Source organism: Stigmatopora argus, chromosome 9 (assembly GCF_051989625.1).
Source record: "Stigmatopora argus isolate UIUO_Sarg chromosome 9, RoL_Sarg_1.0, whole genome shotgun sequence".
Taxonomy (NCBI): Eukaryota; Metazoa; Chordata; class Actinopteri; order Syngnathiformes; family Syngnathidae; genus Stigmatopora; species Stigmatopora argus.
This window is the reverse complement of record NC_135395.1, coordinates 18,502,512-18,523,168: the sequence shown is the minus strand read 5'-3', so window position 1 is coordinate 18,523,168 and position 20,657 is coordinate 18,502,512. Positions and strand designations below refer to the sequence as shown.

The following is a 20,657-nucleotide window of genomic DNA, read 5'->3' as shown; positions in this document are numbered from 1 at the left end:
TTGAAGGCAGGGGTGGTCAGTGTTGCTGTCCGTAGTGCTGAAATGGTTGTAGCTAAATAACACGTCCCCCTATAAAACCATGTATGTGGCTACATTGCAATAGTAATGACTACACAATCACTAACAATCTCTTCCACTCCTTCTTGGATTCTAATTCTTGACAGAATTTGACATTATAATTAATTGGATCATGTCAAGGTCTTCAATGATTGCCAGTTTTTTTTCTTATTTTGATATTAATTTGGAGGGGGGTCTTTTAATAGTCTGAAAGTCTTTACATTTTTTCAAATCTATGATTCAACTTTATTATTACTGTAACATTTTGCATATGGTATATATGCAATCCAATTGCATATACATTCATAATTATTGTGAGTATTTATACATGTCATTTTAACCTTGAAAATAGTACACCTGAGTAAAATGGCCCTGCTTTAATGATAAGGCAGGGACGAATGCTTGCAGTTGCACTGCCGTGAAAATGCTCTTGGCGCCGCTCTTGATACGTCGTTGAATTGGGATTGAGCGAGTCCCAGCAGCAGTCCTCCTCCTGGACTCATTTTGCAGCTTCGCTGCCGAGTAACACGACGGGCGATCTGCTCGCTTTTTGAAAGGGCAATTTTGGCTGGATTCTAAAGTTTTATTTGCCTCTATGCGTTGAGGATATCGTGATTTTATTTTAAGGGAATATCACAGCATTTCACGATGGATTTGACGAGGATGCGTGCTTTCAGAGGCCGATGGCGGACGCTATTTGTCATTCTTTGTCTGTGCGAGCTGCGGTGCGCGAGAGGACAAGCTCGCTATTCCGTACCGGAGGAGCAGGCGGAGGGCTCCTTTGTAGGAAATATCGCCAAGGATTTGGGCTTGGATGTGGCCAGACTCGTGGCAGGTAAAGCTCGCATTATTGCCAAAGAAGATCGACAGTACGTTGATTTAAAACGAGACAAAGGCACACTGGTGATTAAGGAACGCATCGACCGAGAGGAGCTCTGTGGAAAGACGACGCCCTGCAGCTTCAATTTTGACATCATTTTAGAAAACCCAATCCTTATTTTCCATGTGACCGTGGAGGTTGTAGACATTAATGACAACAGTCCCTCCTTCCCTCAGACTGAAATTATTAAGAAAATTGCTGAAAATGCTGCCGTGGGAACTCGATTCTCTCTTGCCCATGCAGCGGATGAAGATGTTGCTATAAATGATATTCAGAAATACGCACTCAAACCAACTGATCATTTTCAATTGGAAATACAAAACAATCCAAATGGAAGGAAGTCTATCGAAATGGTTTTGCAGAAGCCTTTAGACCGAGAAAAGGAGGAGGATCACACACTCTTGTTGATTGCTTTGGATGGTGGCGAGCCACGTAGATCTGGGACGGTGAGAATTCAAATCACTGTGCTTGATGCAAACGATAACGCGCCGGTGTGCACTCAACCTGTTTATAAGATAGATGTGCCAGAAAATTCTCCTGCAGGAACGTTAATCACCACCGTCACTGCACACGATGCTGATGCGGGACTCAATGGTGACGTGACATATTCCACTCCTCACATTACCAAAGAGGAAATGCAGCTTTTTGAGATAAATGTTAAAACCGGAGAAATTAAAGTGACTGGTATATTAGATTTTGAAAAATCGAAGAGCTATGAATTAAATGTTGAGGCAAGTGATCATGGAGGATATACAGATACTTGTAAAGTTATTGTCAACATAATTGACAAAAATGACAATGTCCCCACAATTAAGTTCATGTCATTTTCTCAAACCATACCTGAGGAATCTCCTCCAGGTACAACAGTTGCGGTTTTTAATGTAAATGATGAGGACTCTGAGGGCAACGGCGTTGTCAAATGTTCCATTAGCCCTGACGACGTCCCTTTTAAAATTGAGTCTTCACTGAGCAGCTACTACACGATGGTCACTGAAAACTTCTTAGACAGAGAAACCGTCCCTGAATACAATGTAACCATAACCGTCCAAGACCAAGGCTCTCCGCCTTTATCGAGCAATCAAATCATCAACGTCAAAATAGCTGATGTGAATGACAACGCCCCTAAATTTCATACGTCAGAATACAGTAAGACTGTCCCCGAGAACAACACTCCTGGTTTTTCCGTCTTCACGGTCAGCGCGAGTGATGCGGACTGGGGTCAGAACGCTCGAGTGGCTTACTTCCTGGAGGAGAAAGAAATTAACGGGGTCCCCGTGTCCTCTTTTGTATCGGTCAATTCCGATAGCGGCGTCATCCATGCAATCAAATCCTTTGATTATGAGCAAATCAAGTCCTTTGACTTCAACGTGACGGCCCGTGACTCCGGGTCCCCTCCACTGACTTCCGTGGCCACCGTCACCATCCACATCCGGGACACTAACGACAACGGGCCTCAGGTGCTCTACCCGGTCCAGACGGGTGGCTCGGTGCTGGCCGAAATGGTCCCTCGTTCGGCAGACGCGGGCTACCTGGTGACCAAAGTGGTGGCGGTGGACGTGGACTCTGGCCAGAACGCCTGGCTCTCCTACAAAGTGCACAGAGCCTCGGACAGGGCCCTCTTTGAGGTGGGCCTCCACAACGGAGAAATACGAACCGTTCGCCAAGTGACCGATAAAGATGCGGTCAAGCAGAGGCTAACGGTCGTGGTAGAGGACAATGGGCAGCCCTCCCGCTCCGCCACGGTCGTCGTCAATGTGGCGGTGGCCGATAGCTTCCCCGAAGTGCTCTCCGAGTTTACAGACTTTAATACGTACGACAAGGAGTACAACGACAAGCTGACTTTTTACTTGGTCTTGGCTTTGGCCGTGGTCTCCTTCCTCTTTATCGTCTGCTTGATCCTCATCATCTCCGTCAAAGTGTACCGCTGGAGGCAGTCTCGCGTCTTGTACCACTCCAACCTGCCCGTCATCCCGTATTACCCGCCACGCTACTCGGATACTTTGGGGACAGGGACCCTACCGCACGTGTACAATTATGAGGTGTGCAGGACCATGGACTCCAGGAAAAGTGATATGAAGAACATGTGTCCAAGTTTAGTTAATGTGGATGAACCTGAAGCTGATGCATCGTATGAGAACAAGCAGATGTCAGGAAATCGCTCACACATGTCAACATTGGTGAGTGAGAATATTTTGAAATATATTTGTTGTGTTACTATGACCATCACAGATTTCAGAAGCAGCACAATAAGTTTGTCTAAGTGTTCCCCATACAGTGAACTTTGAACCATAAATTTATGTAGGCTTAGCGCAGTGGAAATGGTTGAAGTATATATTTTTATGTACCATGTTAAAATGCATATAACTTTATTTTCTCACAAGATGAATGATTATTGGTTCTTTTGCTGATTACTTGTTACCTTGGGCAAATGAGTTCTTTTTGTCATACTCCTTATTGTTTAATCGGAAGTTGTGGTAGTGTGTATCCTAATACATTAGGTTTTGGATAAGCCTCCATAATGGCTGTTGGTTACATATTTGATGTTGTATCTTTTTGAGGATAATTCTAGCAGCACCTGAATTGAGTATTGTGGATTTTCTTGGTTTTGGTGACGTACATATATTTTAACACTTTTGCATACTTGTCAGGCTTTTCTATCACTCCTGTCAGGCCCAAACAACAAAAACCATCTTCTCACTTGCATTCTTTTTAATGGAAATTGGTATTTACAGGTTTTTAGTCAAGTGCCTCTTTGTTACCTTTAATAATTTTAAAATTCCTCCAAAATATTCAGTTGCAAAGTATTCAAATATTTATGACCAGCATTAGATTTGCATATATTGTAAATTTTCGGTATATCATGCAAACACATGCTATCGTTGTCATTATTTATTCTTCTTTCACGTAAATATAAGTAGGAATGTAGTTGATTTACTTTCGAAACTTTGAGTGAAAATGTTCTGCATGTCACAAGTTGACCAACATGTTCCCCTTTTTTTATTCGTAGCTCTGTCCATGGTGCTGAAAGACAATTTAATGCCCAGCACATTCTCTCTCCATAGAATTGAAATGGATATTTATCATTGATCGTAATTTCCATTCTTTCACGTTTTCTAGTTCACTTTTGCACTTTTGTGGGTTGACATTTTGGCCAAGACACATCTGTAAATAATAATAAAAAACGGATTGATTTGAGCCAGCCATTTTGAATCATATTTATTGAGGTTGTTTCATGAGCCGTCCAATATTGACAGACTTTCTGAACAGATTAGTCAGCTGGAAATTCTTCCAAACTTCGCCTCTAAGCGGCGCTGTTAGCTGATAAATGGAAATAGGTGCTCGTGCTGTGTGATGCAGCACAGCTCCCCTTTCCGTCACTGTCATTTGGCATGAGAGAGCTCCGTGTGAGCAACGCCTAACGTTTGCCTGCTAAAACAACGCTGATCTTCGGACCTGGATTCGCTTCATTTTTCCCGTGTAGTCTTTCTTCAATTCCCTTTCTTCATTCGAATGTCTACATTTGTGGACTGTAAAGAAATGCACCCGAGCCGAGGAGGGAAATGGCGCCGCACGGCCTGCCTCTTTGTCTTTTGGTGTTTTTTTCCAAGCGCAACGGACGCGCAAATCCGCTACTCAATCCCCGAGGAGATGAAAAAGGGCTCGCTCGTGGGCAACGTGGCACAAGATCTCGGTTTGGATCTGAAACGGCTCCGTTCCGGGCGCGCTCGCATCGTGACGGGGGAGAACGTCCAGTACACGGAGCTGAGGGCGGACAAAGGGCTGCTGGTGGTCCACGAGAGGATAGATCGAGAGCAGCTGTGTGGAGACGTGACGCCCTGCAGCTTCACCTTCGAGATTTTGTTAGAGAACCCCATGGAATTGCACCCCGTCACCATCGAGGTTTTGGACGTCAATGACAACGCCCCCACATTTGAAAATAGACATGTAGAATTCGAAATAAGCGAATCTTCTCCTCTTGGTTCCCGTTTTGTGGTGGATGCTGCATATGATGCTGACGTGGGTACGAACGGTGTACAGAGTTACGTTTTGACTCTGAGTGATCACTTTATATTGAAACAGCACGTCAGTTCTGGAGGAAGTAAACATGCAGAAATGGTACTCCAGAAAGCATTAGACAGAGAACAGCATGCGCAGCTCTCATTAAAATTAGTAGCTGTTGATGGGGGGAATCCACAAAAATCAGGTACCGTAAATATTGATATTGCCGTTCAAGATAACAATGATAATGCTCCCGTCTTTAATCAAATGTCATACAAAGCTAAAGTGACTGAAAATGCACCCAAAGGCACCCCTGTTTTGACTGTTAATGCTACTGACATGGATAGTGGATCAAACGCACACGTGACCTACTCGTTTTCAAAATCAAAGGCAGGAATAACACATTTGTTTCATATCGATGAAGTAACAGGATGTATATCTGTTGAAAAACAAATTGATTATGAAAAATATAAAACAATAGAATTCATGGTTGAAGCTAAAGATCAAGGCGCATTGACGGATTCCGCCAAAGTGGAAATCGAAGTGATGGACGTGAACGATAATGTGCCGGTCATTAATGTGATGTCCTTCACGAGTCCGGTGTCCGAAGACTCGCCCGCCGGCACCACCGTCGGTATCATCAACGTGAAAGACTTGGACTCTGGTGAAAATGGTCACGTGAGGTGCACTTTGGAGGGCCGCGTTCCCTTTAAAATTAAAGCTAACATGAGAAATTATTTTGCATTGATGACCGATGCTGACCTGGATCGTGAACGCGTGCCAGAATACAACATTACGGTTGTTGCATCCGACGCTGGCTCCCCTTCTCTCTCCTCCCAGAAGACTTTTCATTTTAAAGTTGCGGACGTGAACGACAACGCGCCCATCTTTCCGCTCAGCTCCTATCGTGCCCATATCACAGAAAATAACTCTCCTGGTGACTCTCTGTTAAGGCTGAGTGCCAATGACGCGGATGAAAATCAGAACGCTCGAGTCTCCTACATGTTGGAGCAGGGTGAAATCGGAGGAAGTCCAATGACTGAATTTGTCTCCGTCAACGCAGAAAGTGGACTTATTAGTGCACTGCGATCATTCGATTATGAGCAAATCAAAGAAGTGACATTTATCGTCCGAGCTCAGGACGGAGGCTCGCCTCCTCTCAGCACCAACGTGAGCGTAACCGTCCACATCCGGGACGCCAACGACAACGGACCTCAGGTCCTCTATCCGGTCCAGACGGGCGCCTCGGTGCTGGCCGAGATGGTCCCCCGTTCGGCGGACACGGGTTACCTGGTGACCAAAGTGGTGGCCGTGGACGTGGACTCTGGCCAGAACGCCTGGCTCTCCTACAAAGTGCACAGGGCATCGGACAGGGCGCTCTTTGAGGTGGGCATTCACAACGGAGAAATCCGAACCGTGCGCCAAGTGACCGATAAGGACGCTGTCAAGCAGAGGCTGACAGTGGTGGTGGAGGACAACGGGCAGCCCTCCCGCTCCGCCACGGTCGTCGTCAACGTGGCGGTGGCCGACAGCTTCCCCGAAGTCCTCTCTGAGTTCACAGACTTTAATGCGCATGACAAGGAGTACAACGACAAGCTGACTTTTTACTTGGTCTTGGCTTTGGCGGTGGTCTCCTTCCTCTTCATTACCTGCTTGATCCTCATTATCTCCGTCAAAGTGTACCGTTGGAGGCAGTCTCGCATTCTGTACCACTCCAACCTGCCCGTCATCCCGTATTACCCGCCGAGGTACTCGGATACTTTGGGGACAGGGACGCTGCCACACGTTTATAATTACGAGGTGTGCAGGACCATGGACTCCAGGAAAAGTGACATGAAGAATATGTGTCCAAGTTTAGTGAGCGTGGATGGAGGTGATGCTGAAACACCACTTGGGGAAAAGCCGTTGACAGGAAACTTTTCACAATTCTCGACCTTGGTGAGTCCAGCGTTTTGTCAATTTTCTCACTCTCTCTTTTCTTTCTTTTTTTCCTTTTCAGGCAGTTGTTTATCTTGTTTTCCCGGCTTCCTAAAGCTGAAACTGTTGAGCAACTGTGGCCTCAACTTTCCAATACTTGGCTTTGAAAATAATAGTCTGAAGGGCTGATGTGCATAATTTACTTTCCTCTTTTTGACATGTAATATGACATGCAAGCCAAAAGTAAAATGAAAGTCAAACATAAAATTGCAATTACTATTACAAAGATCTAAAATGCACTTAATATTAATTTTCGTCTTTTTCAAATATTACAAAAATTTAATGAGTGACCGTTTTTGTGGCATTGGAATTTTTGAAATGTCGCTGTCCATGGTTAGGAGCATATCAAACAGTGTTTTATCGAAGACTGATGATCTATTGAGGATATTTAAAAAAAGTCTGTGCATATATTGTGGATATAGTGTTCGTGAATACATAGGAATCAAGTTTTTTCCCATTTATTCGCACCAAGTAATAATTTAAAATGTTTTCTGTAGAGAAACTGTGGCTCATTCTGTCACTCTACAAATACTCTGAAATGCAATTCGCTTGTAGTTTTATTTTGTCAGTGTTGTCAAATGTGCTCTTGCACATTTTGGACTCTAAGAGACGCTGTTGGCTTGGACATGATTTTCCGTGTGTCGTCGTTATGCAGTGCTCTTTCCTGACACGACATTTGGGGGAGATTTTCTGCTCTTTTGTTGACGGTGGTGGTGAGGGCGAGTGCGGGAGCAGCCGTGCGCCTTTCACGTTTCTTTATGATCAGACGTGGAAGTATTGAACGCTGAACGGAGTATATCCATCAAGACAAATAATCAAGCTCCTTTTGTATTTATTTTTTCGCGATGGATAAAGGCGCACCCATGTCTCTCTCGTCCGTGTCGTCGCGGAGCTTGTTTCACGGATGGCGACGTCAAATCGGCACGATCGTGTTTCTGCTTGCTTTGGTCACCACGGTAAGCGCCCAGATTCGTTATTCTATCCCAGAGGAGATGAAAAAAGGCTCGCTGATTGGAAATGTGGCTCAAGATCTCGGCTTGGACGTGAAAAGACTCATTTCAGGGCGGGCCCGCATTTTGACGGAGGATAGCGTCCAGTACGCGGAGCTGAAGGCAGACAAAGGGCTTCTGCTCGTCCATGACAGAATAGATCGAGAGCAGCTCTGTGGAGATGTCACGCCGTGCAGTTTCAGCTTTGAAATCATTTTAGAGAACCCGATCGAATTGCACAGAGTAATAATAGAGGTTTTGGATATCAATGATCATGCGCCTACATTTCCCAATAAGGATAAAGCGCTCGTATTTGAAATAAATGAAGCCGCTGCAATGGGAGCGCGCTTTCCTCTGGAAAGTGCGGAGGATCAAGATGCGGGGCAAAATGCATTGCAAAATTATATTCTATCTGCAAATGACAACTTTATATTGAATCAGCATGCAAACCCAGATGGCAACAAATATGTTGAAATAGTGCTCCAAAAGCCCTTGGACCGAGAGACGCGTCCTCATTTGTCTTTAAAATTAATTGCAGTGGATGGTGGAACGCCACAGAGATCCGGTACTGTCAATATAAATATAAATGTTTTAGATGCAAACGACAATGAACCCATTTTTAATCAGTCAGTTTACAAGGCAAATATCATTGAAAATGCAGTGAAAGGAACTAGTATTGTTACAGTCAATGCAACGGATGCTGACAGTGGTTCTAATGGACTCATCTCTTATGCTTTGTCTAAAATGAAAGGTAGTGCAACAGACGTATTTAATATTGACCCAATCACGGGCACAATTTTTGTCTCTGGTCAAGTAGACTATGAAAAAAACAAAAAGTATGAAGTGAGGGTGGAAGCAAAAGATCAAGGTGGACTAACTGGAACCAGTAAAGTCATAATTGATGTTATTGACGTCAATGACAATTTTCCAGTAATTAATATAATGTCCTTTTCCAGTCCTCTGTCTGAGGACTCGCTCCCCGGTACAACAGTTGCTGTTTTGAACATTAAAGATGTCGATTCTGACAGAAATGGACAAATTAAGTGTTCCATTGATAGAAAACTTCCTTTTAAGTTAGAGACATCTTTGACAAACTATTATAATTTAATTTCAGATCAATTCTTTGATAGAGAATCGATCTCAGAATATAATATCACAATTGCGGCCACCGATCTCGGAACGCCTGCTCTTTCTAGCGCAAAAAAGTTACACCTAAAAATTTCCGACGTGAATGATAATGCACCCGCATTTGACAAAAATATTTATACGGCTTATGTGGCAGAGAATAATTCTCCCGGTGTTTCCATATTTGCTGTCGCCGCCCAGGATGCGGATTCCAATCAAAACGCCCGAATCTCCTATCTTTTAGAAGACACGCAGATTAGTGGCAGTCCGGTTTCAACGTTTGTTTCTTTAAATTCGGAAACTGGTGTTCTCAGTGCAATTCGATCCTTTGACTACGAACAAATGAAACAGCTGGACTTGGTGGTCCGCGCTCAGGATGGAGGCTCCCCTCCACTTAGCAGCAACGTGAGCGTGACCGTACTCGTCCGGGACGCCAACGACAACGGGCCTCAGGTCCTCTACCCGGTCCAGACGGGCGGCTCGGTCCTGGCCGAGATGGTCCCCCGTTCGGCGGACGCGGGCTACCTGGTGACCAAAGTGGTGGCAGTTGACGTGGACTCTGGCCAGAATGCCTGGCTCTCCTACAAAGTGCACAGAGCCTCGGACAGGGCGCTCTTTGAGGTGGGCCTCCACAATGGAGAAATTCGAACCGTCCGCCAAGTGACCGATAAAGACGCGGTCAAGCAGAGACTGATAGTTGTGGTGGAGGACAATGGACAGCCCTCCCGCTCCGCCACGGTTGTCGTCAACGTGGCGGTGGCCGACAGCTTCCCTGAAGTGCTCTCCGAGTTTACAGACTTTAATGCCCATGACAAGGAGTACAATGACAAGCTGACTTTTTACTTGGTCTTGGCTTTGGCCGTGGTCTCCTTCCTCTTTATCACCTGCTTGATACTCATCATCTCCGTCAAAGTGTACCGTTGGAGGCAGTCTCGCATCCTTTACCACTCCAACCTGCCCGTCATCCCATATTACCCGCCGAGGTACTCGGATACTTTGGGCACGGGGACTCTCCCACACGTGTACAATTACGAGGTGTGCAGGACAATGGACTCCAGGAAAAGTGACATGAAGAACATGTGTCCAAGTTTAGTGAGTGTGGACGGAGCTGATGCTGAAACACCACTTGGGGACAAACCGTTGACAGGAAACTTTTCACAATTCTCGACCTTGGTAAGTCAAATTCTTTCCCCACATTTGGATACATGTTACAGTACAGTTCTCTCTTTTTATTGTTAAAAAAATGAGCTATTTAGTGAAGCCATCTAACGTCTTACTCATAGCATAGTTTAATTTAAGGAAGCATATTGTCAGTGTCCTTTTGAATGAACTTATTTTCTAAACAAGTGTCACAGGAACAGAATAGTAGTTTTTGGTTTGCCCTAGAGCAAACATAGAGCCAGTCTAATAGATAGCAAATAACATTATTCCAATACATGTATTAATATACATTGTTAATGTGCAGCACGTTCACCGAAATGATTGTTGAGCTCATCTGTCATTTGACATATTTGCAGCTGCCATGTCGCTGTCCATGGTTTTGAAAGGCTTTTCAAAGTCCCAAAATATCAAATCGCAGAGTCAGTCATTCCTTGTTATGGATATGGATTGAATTTCTAATTCGGTTTACAGATAGGATGCCTGATACTTTTGAAGTGTTGATTAATAAAAAGTATAGAAATTATACTAATAGGTTCCATTATGATCATATTTTTTCAATCCGTACCTTTCAAATAGTTACCATCACCCATTTTTCCATGCTGTCAATAGCAAAAGTGATGATCATCATTTTATTTTATTGAAGAAAACCTGATGTTGACTAATGGATATTTGAATGTGTCTTCATATTTTGATGCAACAGAAAGAGCGTACTATAGCATGAGGTTATCACACGTTCGTCTGTCCTGTCTAAATGGCCTTGCTCGCTCGCTCTTGCACTTTTTGGACTCTAAGAGACGCTGTTGGCTTGGGTATGATTTTCCGCGTGCTGTCGTCATGCAGTGCTCCTCATACTAGTACAGCACTGGGGGAGATTTTCTGCTCTTTTGTTGGCTGTCGGTGCACGACAAACAACGGCGTTGTGCTGCGTCTTTTTTGACAAAAGTGGGATTTTTCACTAGATCGCCGCTTATTGTCAGGACATACGGGAAATCTTGTTATTTTTCTTTGCCATGGATAAATGCAGACCTCGCCCTTTTGCGTGCGTGTCGTCACGGAGGATGTGTTATGGATGGCGACGGCAAATTGGAACGCTGATATTTCTGCTTGCTTTGGTCACCACGGTAGGCGCTCAGATGACTTATTCAATTCCCGAGGAGATGAAGAAGGGATCGCTGATTGGAAACGTGGCTCACGATCTCGGTTTGGACGTGAAAAGACTCATATCTGGACGAGCCCGCATCGTGACGGGAGGAAACGCGCAGTACGCGGAGCTGAGGGCAGACAAAGGGCTTCTGCTCGTCCATGACAGAATAGACCGAGAGCAGCTTTGTAGAGATGTCACGCCGTGCAGTTTCAGCTTTGAGATCATTTTAGAAAACCCATTAGAACTGCATAGAATAATTGTGGAGGTTTTAGATGTGAACGATCACGCGCCCACATTTCCTAACAAGGAGGAAGCGCTTATATTTGAAATCAGTGAATCTGCTGTAGTAGGAGGGCGCTTTCCTCTGCGAAGTGCACAAGATCAAGATGTGGCGCAAAACGCCTTGCAAAATTATATACTTTCACCAAATGATAATTTTATACTGAATCAGCATGCTAACCCAGATGGCAGCAAATATGTAGAAATGGTGCTGCAAAAGCCTTTGGACCGAGAAACGCGTCCGCATTTGTCTTTAAAATTAATTGCGGTGGATGGAGGTACGCCACAGAGATCCGGTACTGTAAATATAAATATAAATGTTTTAGATGCAAACGACAATGGACCCATTTTTAATCAGTCAGTGTATAAGGCAAATATCATGGAAAATACAGTAAAAGGAACCAAAGTCATTACAGTAAATGCAACGGATGCTGACAGTGGTTTATATGGACTGATCACTTACACTTTGTCTAACACTAAAGGAAATGCAGAGGATATATTCAATATTGACCAAACCACGGGCACAATTTATGTCTCTGGTAAAGTAGATTATGAAGAAAACAAAAAGTATGAAGTGAGGGTGGAAGCAAAAGATCAGGGTGGGTTGACTGGAACCAGTAAAGTTATATTTGATGTTATTGACGTTAATGACAACTCACCAGTCATTAGTGTAATGTCCTTTTCAAGTCCTCTATCAGAGGACTCGCCTCTTGGCACAACAATTGCAATACTAAACATAAAAGATGAAGATTCTGACAGAAATGGAGAAATTAAGTGTTCCATTGGAAGAAAACTTCCTTTTAAGTTAGAGATGTCTTTAACAAACTATTATAATTTAATTTCAGATCAATTCTTTGATAGAGAATCAATCTCCGAATACAACATCACAATTACAGCTACTGATCTCGGAGTGCCTCCTCTTTCTAGCGCAAAAATGTTACATCTTAAAATTTCCGACGTGAATGACAATGCACCCGCATTTGACAAAAATATTTATACGGCTTATGTGGCAGAGAATAATTCTCCCGGTGTTTCCATATTTGCTGTCACTGCCCGGGATGCGGATTCCAATCAAAACGCCAGAATATCCTATCTTTTAGAAGACACGCAAATTAGTGGCAGTCCCATTTCGACCTTTGTTTCTTTAAATTCGGAAACTGGTGTTCTCAGTGCAATTCGATCATTTGACTACGAACAAATGAAACAGCTGGACTTGGTAGTCCGGGCTCAGGATGGAGGTTCTCCTCCACTTAGCAGCAACATGAGCGTGACCGTCCTCGTCCGGGACGCCAACGACAACGGGCCTCAGGTGCTCTACCCGGTCCAGACTGGCGCCTCGGTGCTGGCCGAGATGGTCCCCCGTTCAGCGGACGCGGGCTACCTGGTGACCAAAGTGGTGGCCGTGGACGTGGACTCTGGCCAGAACGCCTGGCTCTCCTACAAAGTGCACAGAGCCTCGGACAGGGCGCTCTTTGAGGTGGGCATTCACAACGGAGAAATCCGAACCGTGCGCCAAGTGACCGATAAGGACGCTGTCAAGCAGAGGCTGACGGTGGTGGTGGAGGACAACGGGCAGCCCTCCCGCTCCGCCACGGTCGTCGTCAACGTGGCGGTGGCCGACAGTTTCCCCGAAGTGCTCTCCGAGTTTACAGACTTTAATACGTACGACAAGGAGTACAACGACAAGCTGACCTTTTACTTGGTCTTGGCTTTGGCCGTGGTCTCCTTCCTCTTCATCACCTGCTTGATCCTCATCATCTCCGTCAAAGTGTACCGCTGGAGGCAGTCTCGCATCCTTTGCCACTCCAACCTGCCTGTCATTCCGTATTACCCACCCAGGTACTCGGATACTTTGGGCACGGGGACCCTCCCTCATGTGTACAATTACGAGGTGTGCAGGACAATGGACTCTAGGAAAAGTGACTGTAATTTGGACAGAACTGCTAGTCACAATGTGCTGGTGATGGACCCCAGCTTTACAGGGACTGTGCAGAAAGTATACAGAGAGAAAAACATCCTGGATGAAATCGACTCCCCTTTAGAGGTCAGTTTAACACGTTTTATGTTATCAGTGGTCCAGTTATGATAACCTTTTGTCATTACTTGTTCTAAATTGTTCACTGAGGTTTCAGCACCAAGGACAGCTTTCCCTATTTTCATCTTTGTCTCCTATTCAATAGCCATTTAGTATGTGAATCGAATTTGCTACTGTGCCATTGACTTCCTTTCCAATGGAAAGTTCACCTGATATGATTGAGGTCCACTTTCTGTGCAACAAATCTTTTCGGATATAAAAGTCTTGTTAATACTCACTATCGATAGCAAACTCCTCAAAAGATCTGCACTTTTGTTACTAACCAAACAAGACAGCATATTGCATCTCTTACATTTTCTCCAATCCAATCAAAAACAATACCATGCTCGTCAGTACTTATATAATTTTCAAGAGTCATGTGTGTTATTCGCAATTGTGTTGTTTACAACATTATGGAGTACGTATAAATGACGTTGTGGCTTTTATGGAATACTTTAGGAATGTCTTATTTGTATTTTACATTTGGTTGTTTTTAGAATTGGCTTGTTTATGACTGACATTTATATTTGGAAAAAAAATATTGTGCCTTTTTGTCGTGGGCTATCAAATTGTTTCCCCATATTGTATTGAATCGTCTAATTTCGAAGCAGAAGCGAATTTCAATATAATTTTTATGGCTTTAAAGATCTCAATTATGAATTGACCCGCAGCCTATTTGTTTGGATACATGACGAATCGTTTTCGAGCCCAAGATAACAAATAGTACATGTCCTATTCTCACGCAACATATCACACAGTTTATTGAAATAAATGGTTATTTTGAATTGTGTTTTACATATACTGTCCTGGGAAAATAGTATGACATATAAGTGGGGGCAGACGGAGTCGCTTCTAAAAAATTTTCCTAAAATCTATTGCCAACAGCGTCCTGAAAAAGTACCCTTACGCCTGTATTCAAATACCGGACTCAAAACCTTATTACTTTTGTAGGAACATTCGCCTTTGTCATGCAGGGGAAATAAATATACTGTAGCGGTCAGGATCCAGCCTGCAGTGCCTCAATATGGACTCTTAGAGACGCTGTAGACCAAAAAGTCAATGACTGGGAGGGGTGATAGAAAAAAGCCTAGCTCCCATTTTACGTCGTCAGAATAGAGATAGAAAGAGAGAGAGAGAGAGCACGACGGGAGGAGAACAGATCTTTCACTGAAGTCTTCGTCAAATAAAAGACACGATTGGACCTAATGATGATTTACTTCCATTAAGACTGGATTACATTTGACATTCGCCCGTGAGGAGGATATATTTTTTTTAATTGGAGTGTAAAGTGGAGCTCCGCTGAGGAGAATCGCACAGAACAATGGATAGGCAAGTAGTGATGCTTGTGTCGCTCTGTGTCGCATGTCTCGACGCGGCGCACGGCCAGGCCAGCTATTCCATTCCCGAGGAAATGAGCAGGGGGTCTTTAGTGGGCAACGTAGCGCACGATTTAGCCCTGGAAATTGGGCGTCTGCTGACGGGCAAGGCCAAGATTTATTCCCGAAACAACGAGGACTATGTCGAGCTGAGCCGAGAGAAAGGACTCCTCCTCGTGAAGGAGAGGATCGACAGGGAGGCTCTTTGCGCGCACGACGCCGTTTGTGCGCTGCATTTAGAAATTATTTTGGAGAATCCCATGGAATTTTACAGCGTCACCGTGCAGATTATAGATATCAATGATAATGCACCCGCTTTTGAAGTAAATGAAATGAAATTTAAAATAAGTGAGTCAGCGACCCTCGGATCAAAATTTGTTCTAGAAACGGCCGCAGATCCTGATGTGGGAAATAATGGCGTTAATAATTATGAATTAAAACCTTCTGACCATTTTGCCCTTAAATTCCAAAATAACGGAGATGGGAATAAAAAAGTGGAGATGGTTTTACAAAAGCCGTTAGATAGAGAAAAGGAGGAGCAAATGTCTCTGGTGTTGACGGCTGTAGATGGTGGCGAGCCGCGCATGTCCGGAACGATGCTGATTCTTATTACAGTGTTAGATATAAATGATAATGCCCCCGTTTTTACGCAATCCACCTACAAAGCTACTGTAACTGAGAATTCACCATTAGGCACAATCGTGGCAACCGTGTCTGCTTCCGATGCAGATGGCGATTTGAACTCGAAAATATCGTACTCGATAACAAACACCCAGGACAAAGTGAGAAATATATTTGCTATTGATAAAGAAAATGGTCAAGTTTCACTCATTGGAAATATCGATTTTGAAAAGTCAAAACATTTTCAAGTTCATCTGCTCGCAAGTGACGATGGCGGTCTCACCGATTCTTGTAAATTAATAATAGATGTATTGGATGTAAATGATAACAAACCCATAATTAACATCATGTCCAAATCAAATGTCGTATCAGAGGATGCTGAAATGAATACGGTTGTCACGATGATTAATACAGACGATTTAGATTCAGGAGAAAATGGAAATGTCAATTGCTTCATGAATGAAAATATTCCATTTCTTTTGAAAATCTCCAAAAATCATTTCTATACTTTAGTGACAGATAATGAATTAGACAGAGAAAAGTCAGGCGAGTATAATATCACAGTGACGTGCTCTGATGAAGGTGTACCTTCCCTCTCCAGCAGCGTCACTCTTAATTTACACATTTCGGATGTCAATGACAACGCGCCCGTCTTTGAGAGGAGCTCCTACGAGGCCTCCATAGTAGAAAACAACACCCCGAGTCTCTCGATAATGACTGTCAAGGCCAGTGACGCTGATTGGAACCAGAATGCTCGCGTTTCCTATATCCTGGAGGACTCCTCCGTTAACGGAGTACCAGTCTCCTCTTTTGTGTCCATCAGTGCCGAGAGCGGAGTCGTCCACGCCGTCCGTTCTTTTGACTACGAGCAACTCAAAGAATTCCATTTCCGCGTCCGCGCTCAGGACGGAGGCTCCCCTCCCCTGAGCAGCAATGTGAGCGTGGCTGTCCTCATTCAGGACGCCAACGACAACGGGCCTCAGGTCCTCTACCCTGTCCAGACCGGTGGCTCGGTCTTGGCCGAAATGGTCCCCCGTTCGGCGGACATGGGCTACCTGGTGACCAAAGTGGTGGCCGTGGACGTGGACTCTGGCCAGAACGCCTGGCTCTCCTACAAAGTGCACAGAGCCTCGGAGAGGGCTCTCTTCGAGGTGGGCCTCCACAATGGAGAAATCCGAACCGTGCGCCAAGTAACCGAAAAGGACGCCGTCAAGCAGAGACTGACGGTTGTGGTGGAGGACAACGGGCAGCCCTCCCGCTCCGCCACGGTCGTCGTCAATGTGGCTGTGGCCGACAGTTTCCCCGAAGTGCTCTCCGAGTTTACAGACTTTAATACGTACGACAAGGAGTACAACGACAAGCTGACTTTTTACTTGCTCTTGGCTTTGGCCGTGGTCTCCTTCCTCTTTATCGTCTGCTTGATCCTCATCATCTCCGTCAAAGTGTACCGCTGGAGGCAGTCTCGCATCCTTTGCCACTCCAACCTCCCCGTCATTCCGTATTACCCGCCGAGGTACTCTGATACTTTGGGCACGGGGACCCTCCCTCATGTGTACAATTACGAGGTGTGCAGGACAATGGACTCTAGGAAAAGTGACTGTAATTTGGACAGAACTGCTAGTCACAATGTGCTGGTAATGGACCCCAGCTTTACAGGGACCGTGCAGAAAGTATACAGAGAGAAAAACATCCTGGATGAACTTGATTCTCCTGTCGAGGTTGGTCACTTGAACTAAATATTTTACAAGAAATGTTGTGTGTGAATCCAAAAACTACATATTGCATATTGTCGTCAAACCCTAAATCTATTCCAGCTCATCCACAAAGTCATGATTTCTTTTCCACATTCTCTTCTTAAATGTAATGACATTGTGTGACAAATTGTTAATATGTATTCATAAAATTCGAATTGAACTATCCAATGTTGAAACAGTAGGCGAAAATAATCACAAGTGAATGCAGTTAAATTAAAATTTTAGAAAATGGCTTATCTCAAGTGAAAAAATAACATTGTTAGAACTCTGAGGGAAGTCTCAAAGACTACCAGTGTAGGTTTCAGCACTTTGGACAGTGCACACATTACTCAAGTGGCCTCATGCTAGTTACACTACTACTGTTTCCCTTCAAATGTCACTCATGACTTTCAAGCATACTGTTAAATCCAAGTCACACTTTTCTTAATTAATGAATTTACTTTTATACTCAGTATGCAACATGTGTACTTTACATTTTAAATTGATTTCGTATAGTTTCAGGTCATTCATTACATGCTGGCGTATTCTTGCTGAGTTTTTTTTAAACATTCTCTTGTAGTTTTTAATTTTCATCCCAAAGCGGCGCTGTTGTCCTGCGAGTTGAGACGTAATGTCTGCCCCTTTTTTTCTCCATTCTTTGTCCCTGCCTCTCCTGCTGCCGCACAAATAGAACATTCGTAGCTCGCGACGCGAAGGGTGAACATTGAGGATCTGTTTGGATTTTATTCAGTTTGCTTTGAATGGCTGCTTTTTTGACTTAGCACATTTGCTCGTGGAACCGAAATCAGTGGATTGTTATTTTGGAAGGAAAACACACTCCGAGGCACAACAATGAGACGGCAAGTACTGTTGCTCCTCTCGGCTCTGTGCTTTCGCTCGGCGCTCGGACAGGTCAGCTATTCCATCCCCGAGGAAATGCCCAAGGGCTCCGTCGTGGGGAACATTGCGCACGATTTAGGATTGGATCTCAAACGGCTGAAATCCGGCAAAGCTCGCGTGTACACCGGCCGCGGTGTGGAGTACGTCGGTCTGAATAAAGAAAGAGGAGTCCTGGTCATCCAAGAGAGGATTGACAGGGAGGCTTTGTGTGGAGAGAGCTCGCCGTGCGCACTGCATTTCCAGATCATTCTGGAAAATCCAATGGAGCTATTTCGCGTGGCAGTGGAGATCACTGATGTCAACGACAACACGCCCAGTTTTACCAACGCGGAAAAACGTTTTGAAATTAGCGAGTCTGCCGTCATTGGGTCCAAATTTATATTAGAGAAAGCCATGGATTTCGACATAGGGATGAACGGCTTGCAGCAATACACGCTCACGCCTGCCGATAACTTTGCATTAAAATTGGAAAATGAGGCCGATGGGAGCAAAAAGGTAGAAATGGTGCTGCAGAAGCCCCTCGATAGAGAAAAGCAGGATTATATCAGGCTGTTGTTAACTGCTATGGATGGAGGCGAGCCGCAGCTGTCGTGCACCATGCAGATATTTTTTAGTGTCTTAGATGCCAACGACAATGCCCCTGTTTTTGAAAAACGTATTTATAAAGCAAAAATCCCTGAGAATTCAGCCAAAGGCACCACTATCACCACCGTGAGCGCGAGCGATAAAGACATCGGCACAAATGGTGAAGTATCATATATGATTTCTCCTGGCAAAAGGCTTCTTTCCAATATTTTTAATATCAGCCGGCAAACTGGGGTGCTCACCTTGATCGGTGACATTGATTATGAAAAGGCCACTTCCTATCAAATAGATGTAGAGGTGGTCGACAAAGGGGGGCTGTCCGATTCCACTAAAGTGGTGCTGGATGTCATCGATGTCAACGACAACAGTCCTCGTATTCATGTCGTGTCTAAATCGGACACCATTTTAGAAAACTCTCCGCCAGATACTGTGATAGCAATGTTAAGTGTGAGTGATCCAGATTCTGAAAATAACGGTAGAGTGGAGTGTGTCAAAGATCACGACACTCCTTTTAAAATACAAACCACTTTAAATGGATTTTATACTTTAGTAACTGAGCTTGATTTGGACCGGGAGAGGTCGGGCCAGTATAATATCACGGTGACGTGTTCCGACGAGGGCCTGCCCTCCCTCTCAACCAGCGTCACTCTCAATTTACATATTTCGGATGTCAATGACAATGCGCCTGTCTTCGAGAGGAGCTCATACGAGGCGTCCGTTGTAGAAAACAATACACCGGGCCTTTCTATAATGACTGTCAAAGCCTATGATGCTGATTGGAACCAGAATGCTCGCGTGTCCTACATCCTGGAGGACTCCTCCGTAAATGGAGTGCCAGTCTCATCTTTTGTGTCTGTCAGTGCCGAGAGCGGAGTCATCCACGGAGTCCGTTCTTTTGACTATGAGCAACTCAAAGAGTTCCATTTCCGCGTCCGCGCTCAGGACGGAGGCTCCCCTCCCCTGAGCAGCAACGTGACTGTGGCCATCCACATCCAAGATGCCAACGACAACGGGCCTCAGGTCCTCTACCCAGGGCAGACGGGTGGCCCGGTGCTGGCTGAAATGGTCCCCCGTTCGGCGGACGCGGGCTACCTTGTGACCAAAGTAGTGGCTGTGGACGTGGACTCTGGCCAGAACGCCTGGCTCTCCTACAAAGTGCACAGAGCCTCGGAGAGGGCTCTCTTTGAGGTGGGCCTCCACAACGGAGAAATTAGAACTGTTCGCCAAGTGACCGATAAAGACGCGGTCAAGCAGAGACTGATGGTCGTGGTGGAGGACAACGGGCAGCCCTGCCGCTCCGCCACGGTCGTCGTCAACGTGGCGGTGGCCGATAGCTTCCCCGAAGTGCTCTCCGAGTTTACAGATATTAATACGTACGACAAGGAGTACAACGACAAGCTGACTTTTTACTTGGTCTTGGCTTTGGCCGTGGTCTCCTTCCTCTTTATCGTCTGCTTGATCCTCATCATCTCCGTCAAAGTGTACCGTTGGAGGCAGTCTCGCGTCCTGTACCACTCCAACCTGCCCGTCATTCCGTATTACCCGCCGAGGTACTCGGATACTTTGGGCATGGGGACCCTCCCTCATGTGTACAATTATGAGGTGTGCAGGACCACAGACTCTAGGAAAAGTGAGTGTAAATTGGACGGAACTGCTAGTCACAATGTGCTGGTGATGGACCCCAGCTTTACAGGGACCATGCAGAAAGTATACAGAGAGAAAAACATCCTGGATGAACTTGATTCTCCTGTTGAGGT

The 20,657-nt window shown here is 45.0% G+C and overlaps 1 protein-coding gene across 32 annotated transcripts in view; it reads left to right on the top strand.

Annotated features, from left to right (window-relative positions):
- Nucleotides 1-20,657, top strand: part of LOC144082735 (protocadherin gamma-A11-like) — a 146,049-nt gene that overhangs the window by 77,307 nt on the left and 48,085 nt on the right. Inside the window, exon 1 of one of the 32 annotated variants that reach the window (XM_077610084.1) lies at nucleotides 590-3,114. The exons of 23 other annotated variants lie outside the window; for them this stretch is intronic. In XM_077610084.1, the coding sequence (XP_077466210.1) occupies nucleotides 706-3,114 (2,409 nt within the window). In that variant the 5' untranslated portion in view covers nucleotides 590-705. Of the gene's footprint in view, nucleotides 1-589; nucleotides 3,115-7,602; nucleotides 10,201-11,109; nucleotides 13,656-14,873; nucleotides 17,401-18,094; nucleotides 20,656-20,657 lie in introns of those variants that run through there. 8 more of the 32 variants (XM_077610107.1, XM_077610079.1, XM_077610095.1 and 5 more) reach the window with 8 other exon arrangements.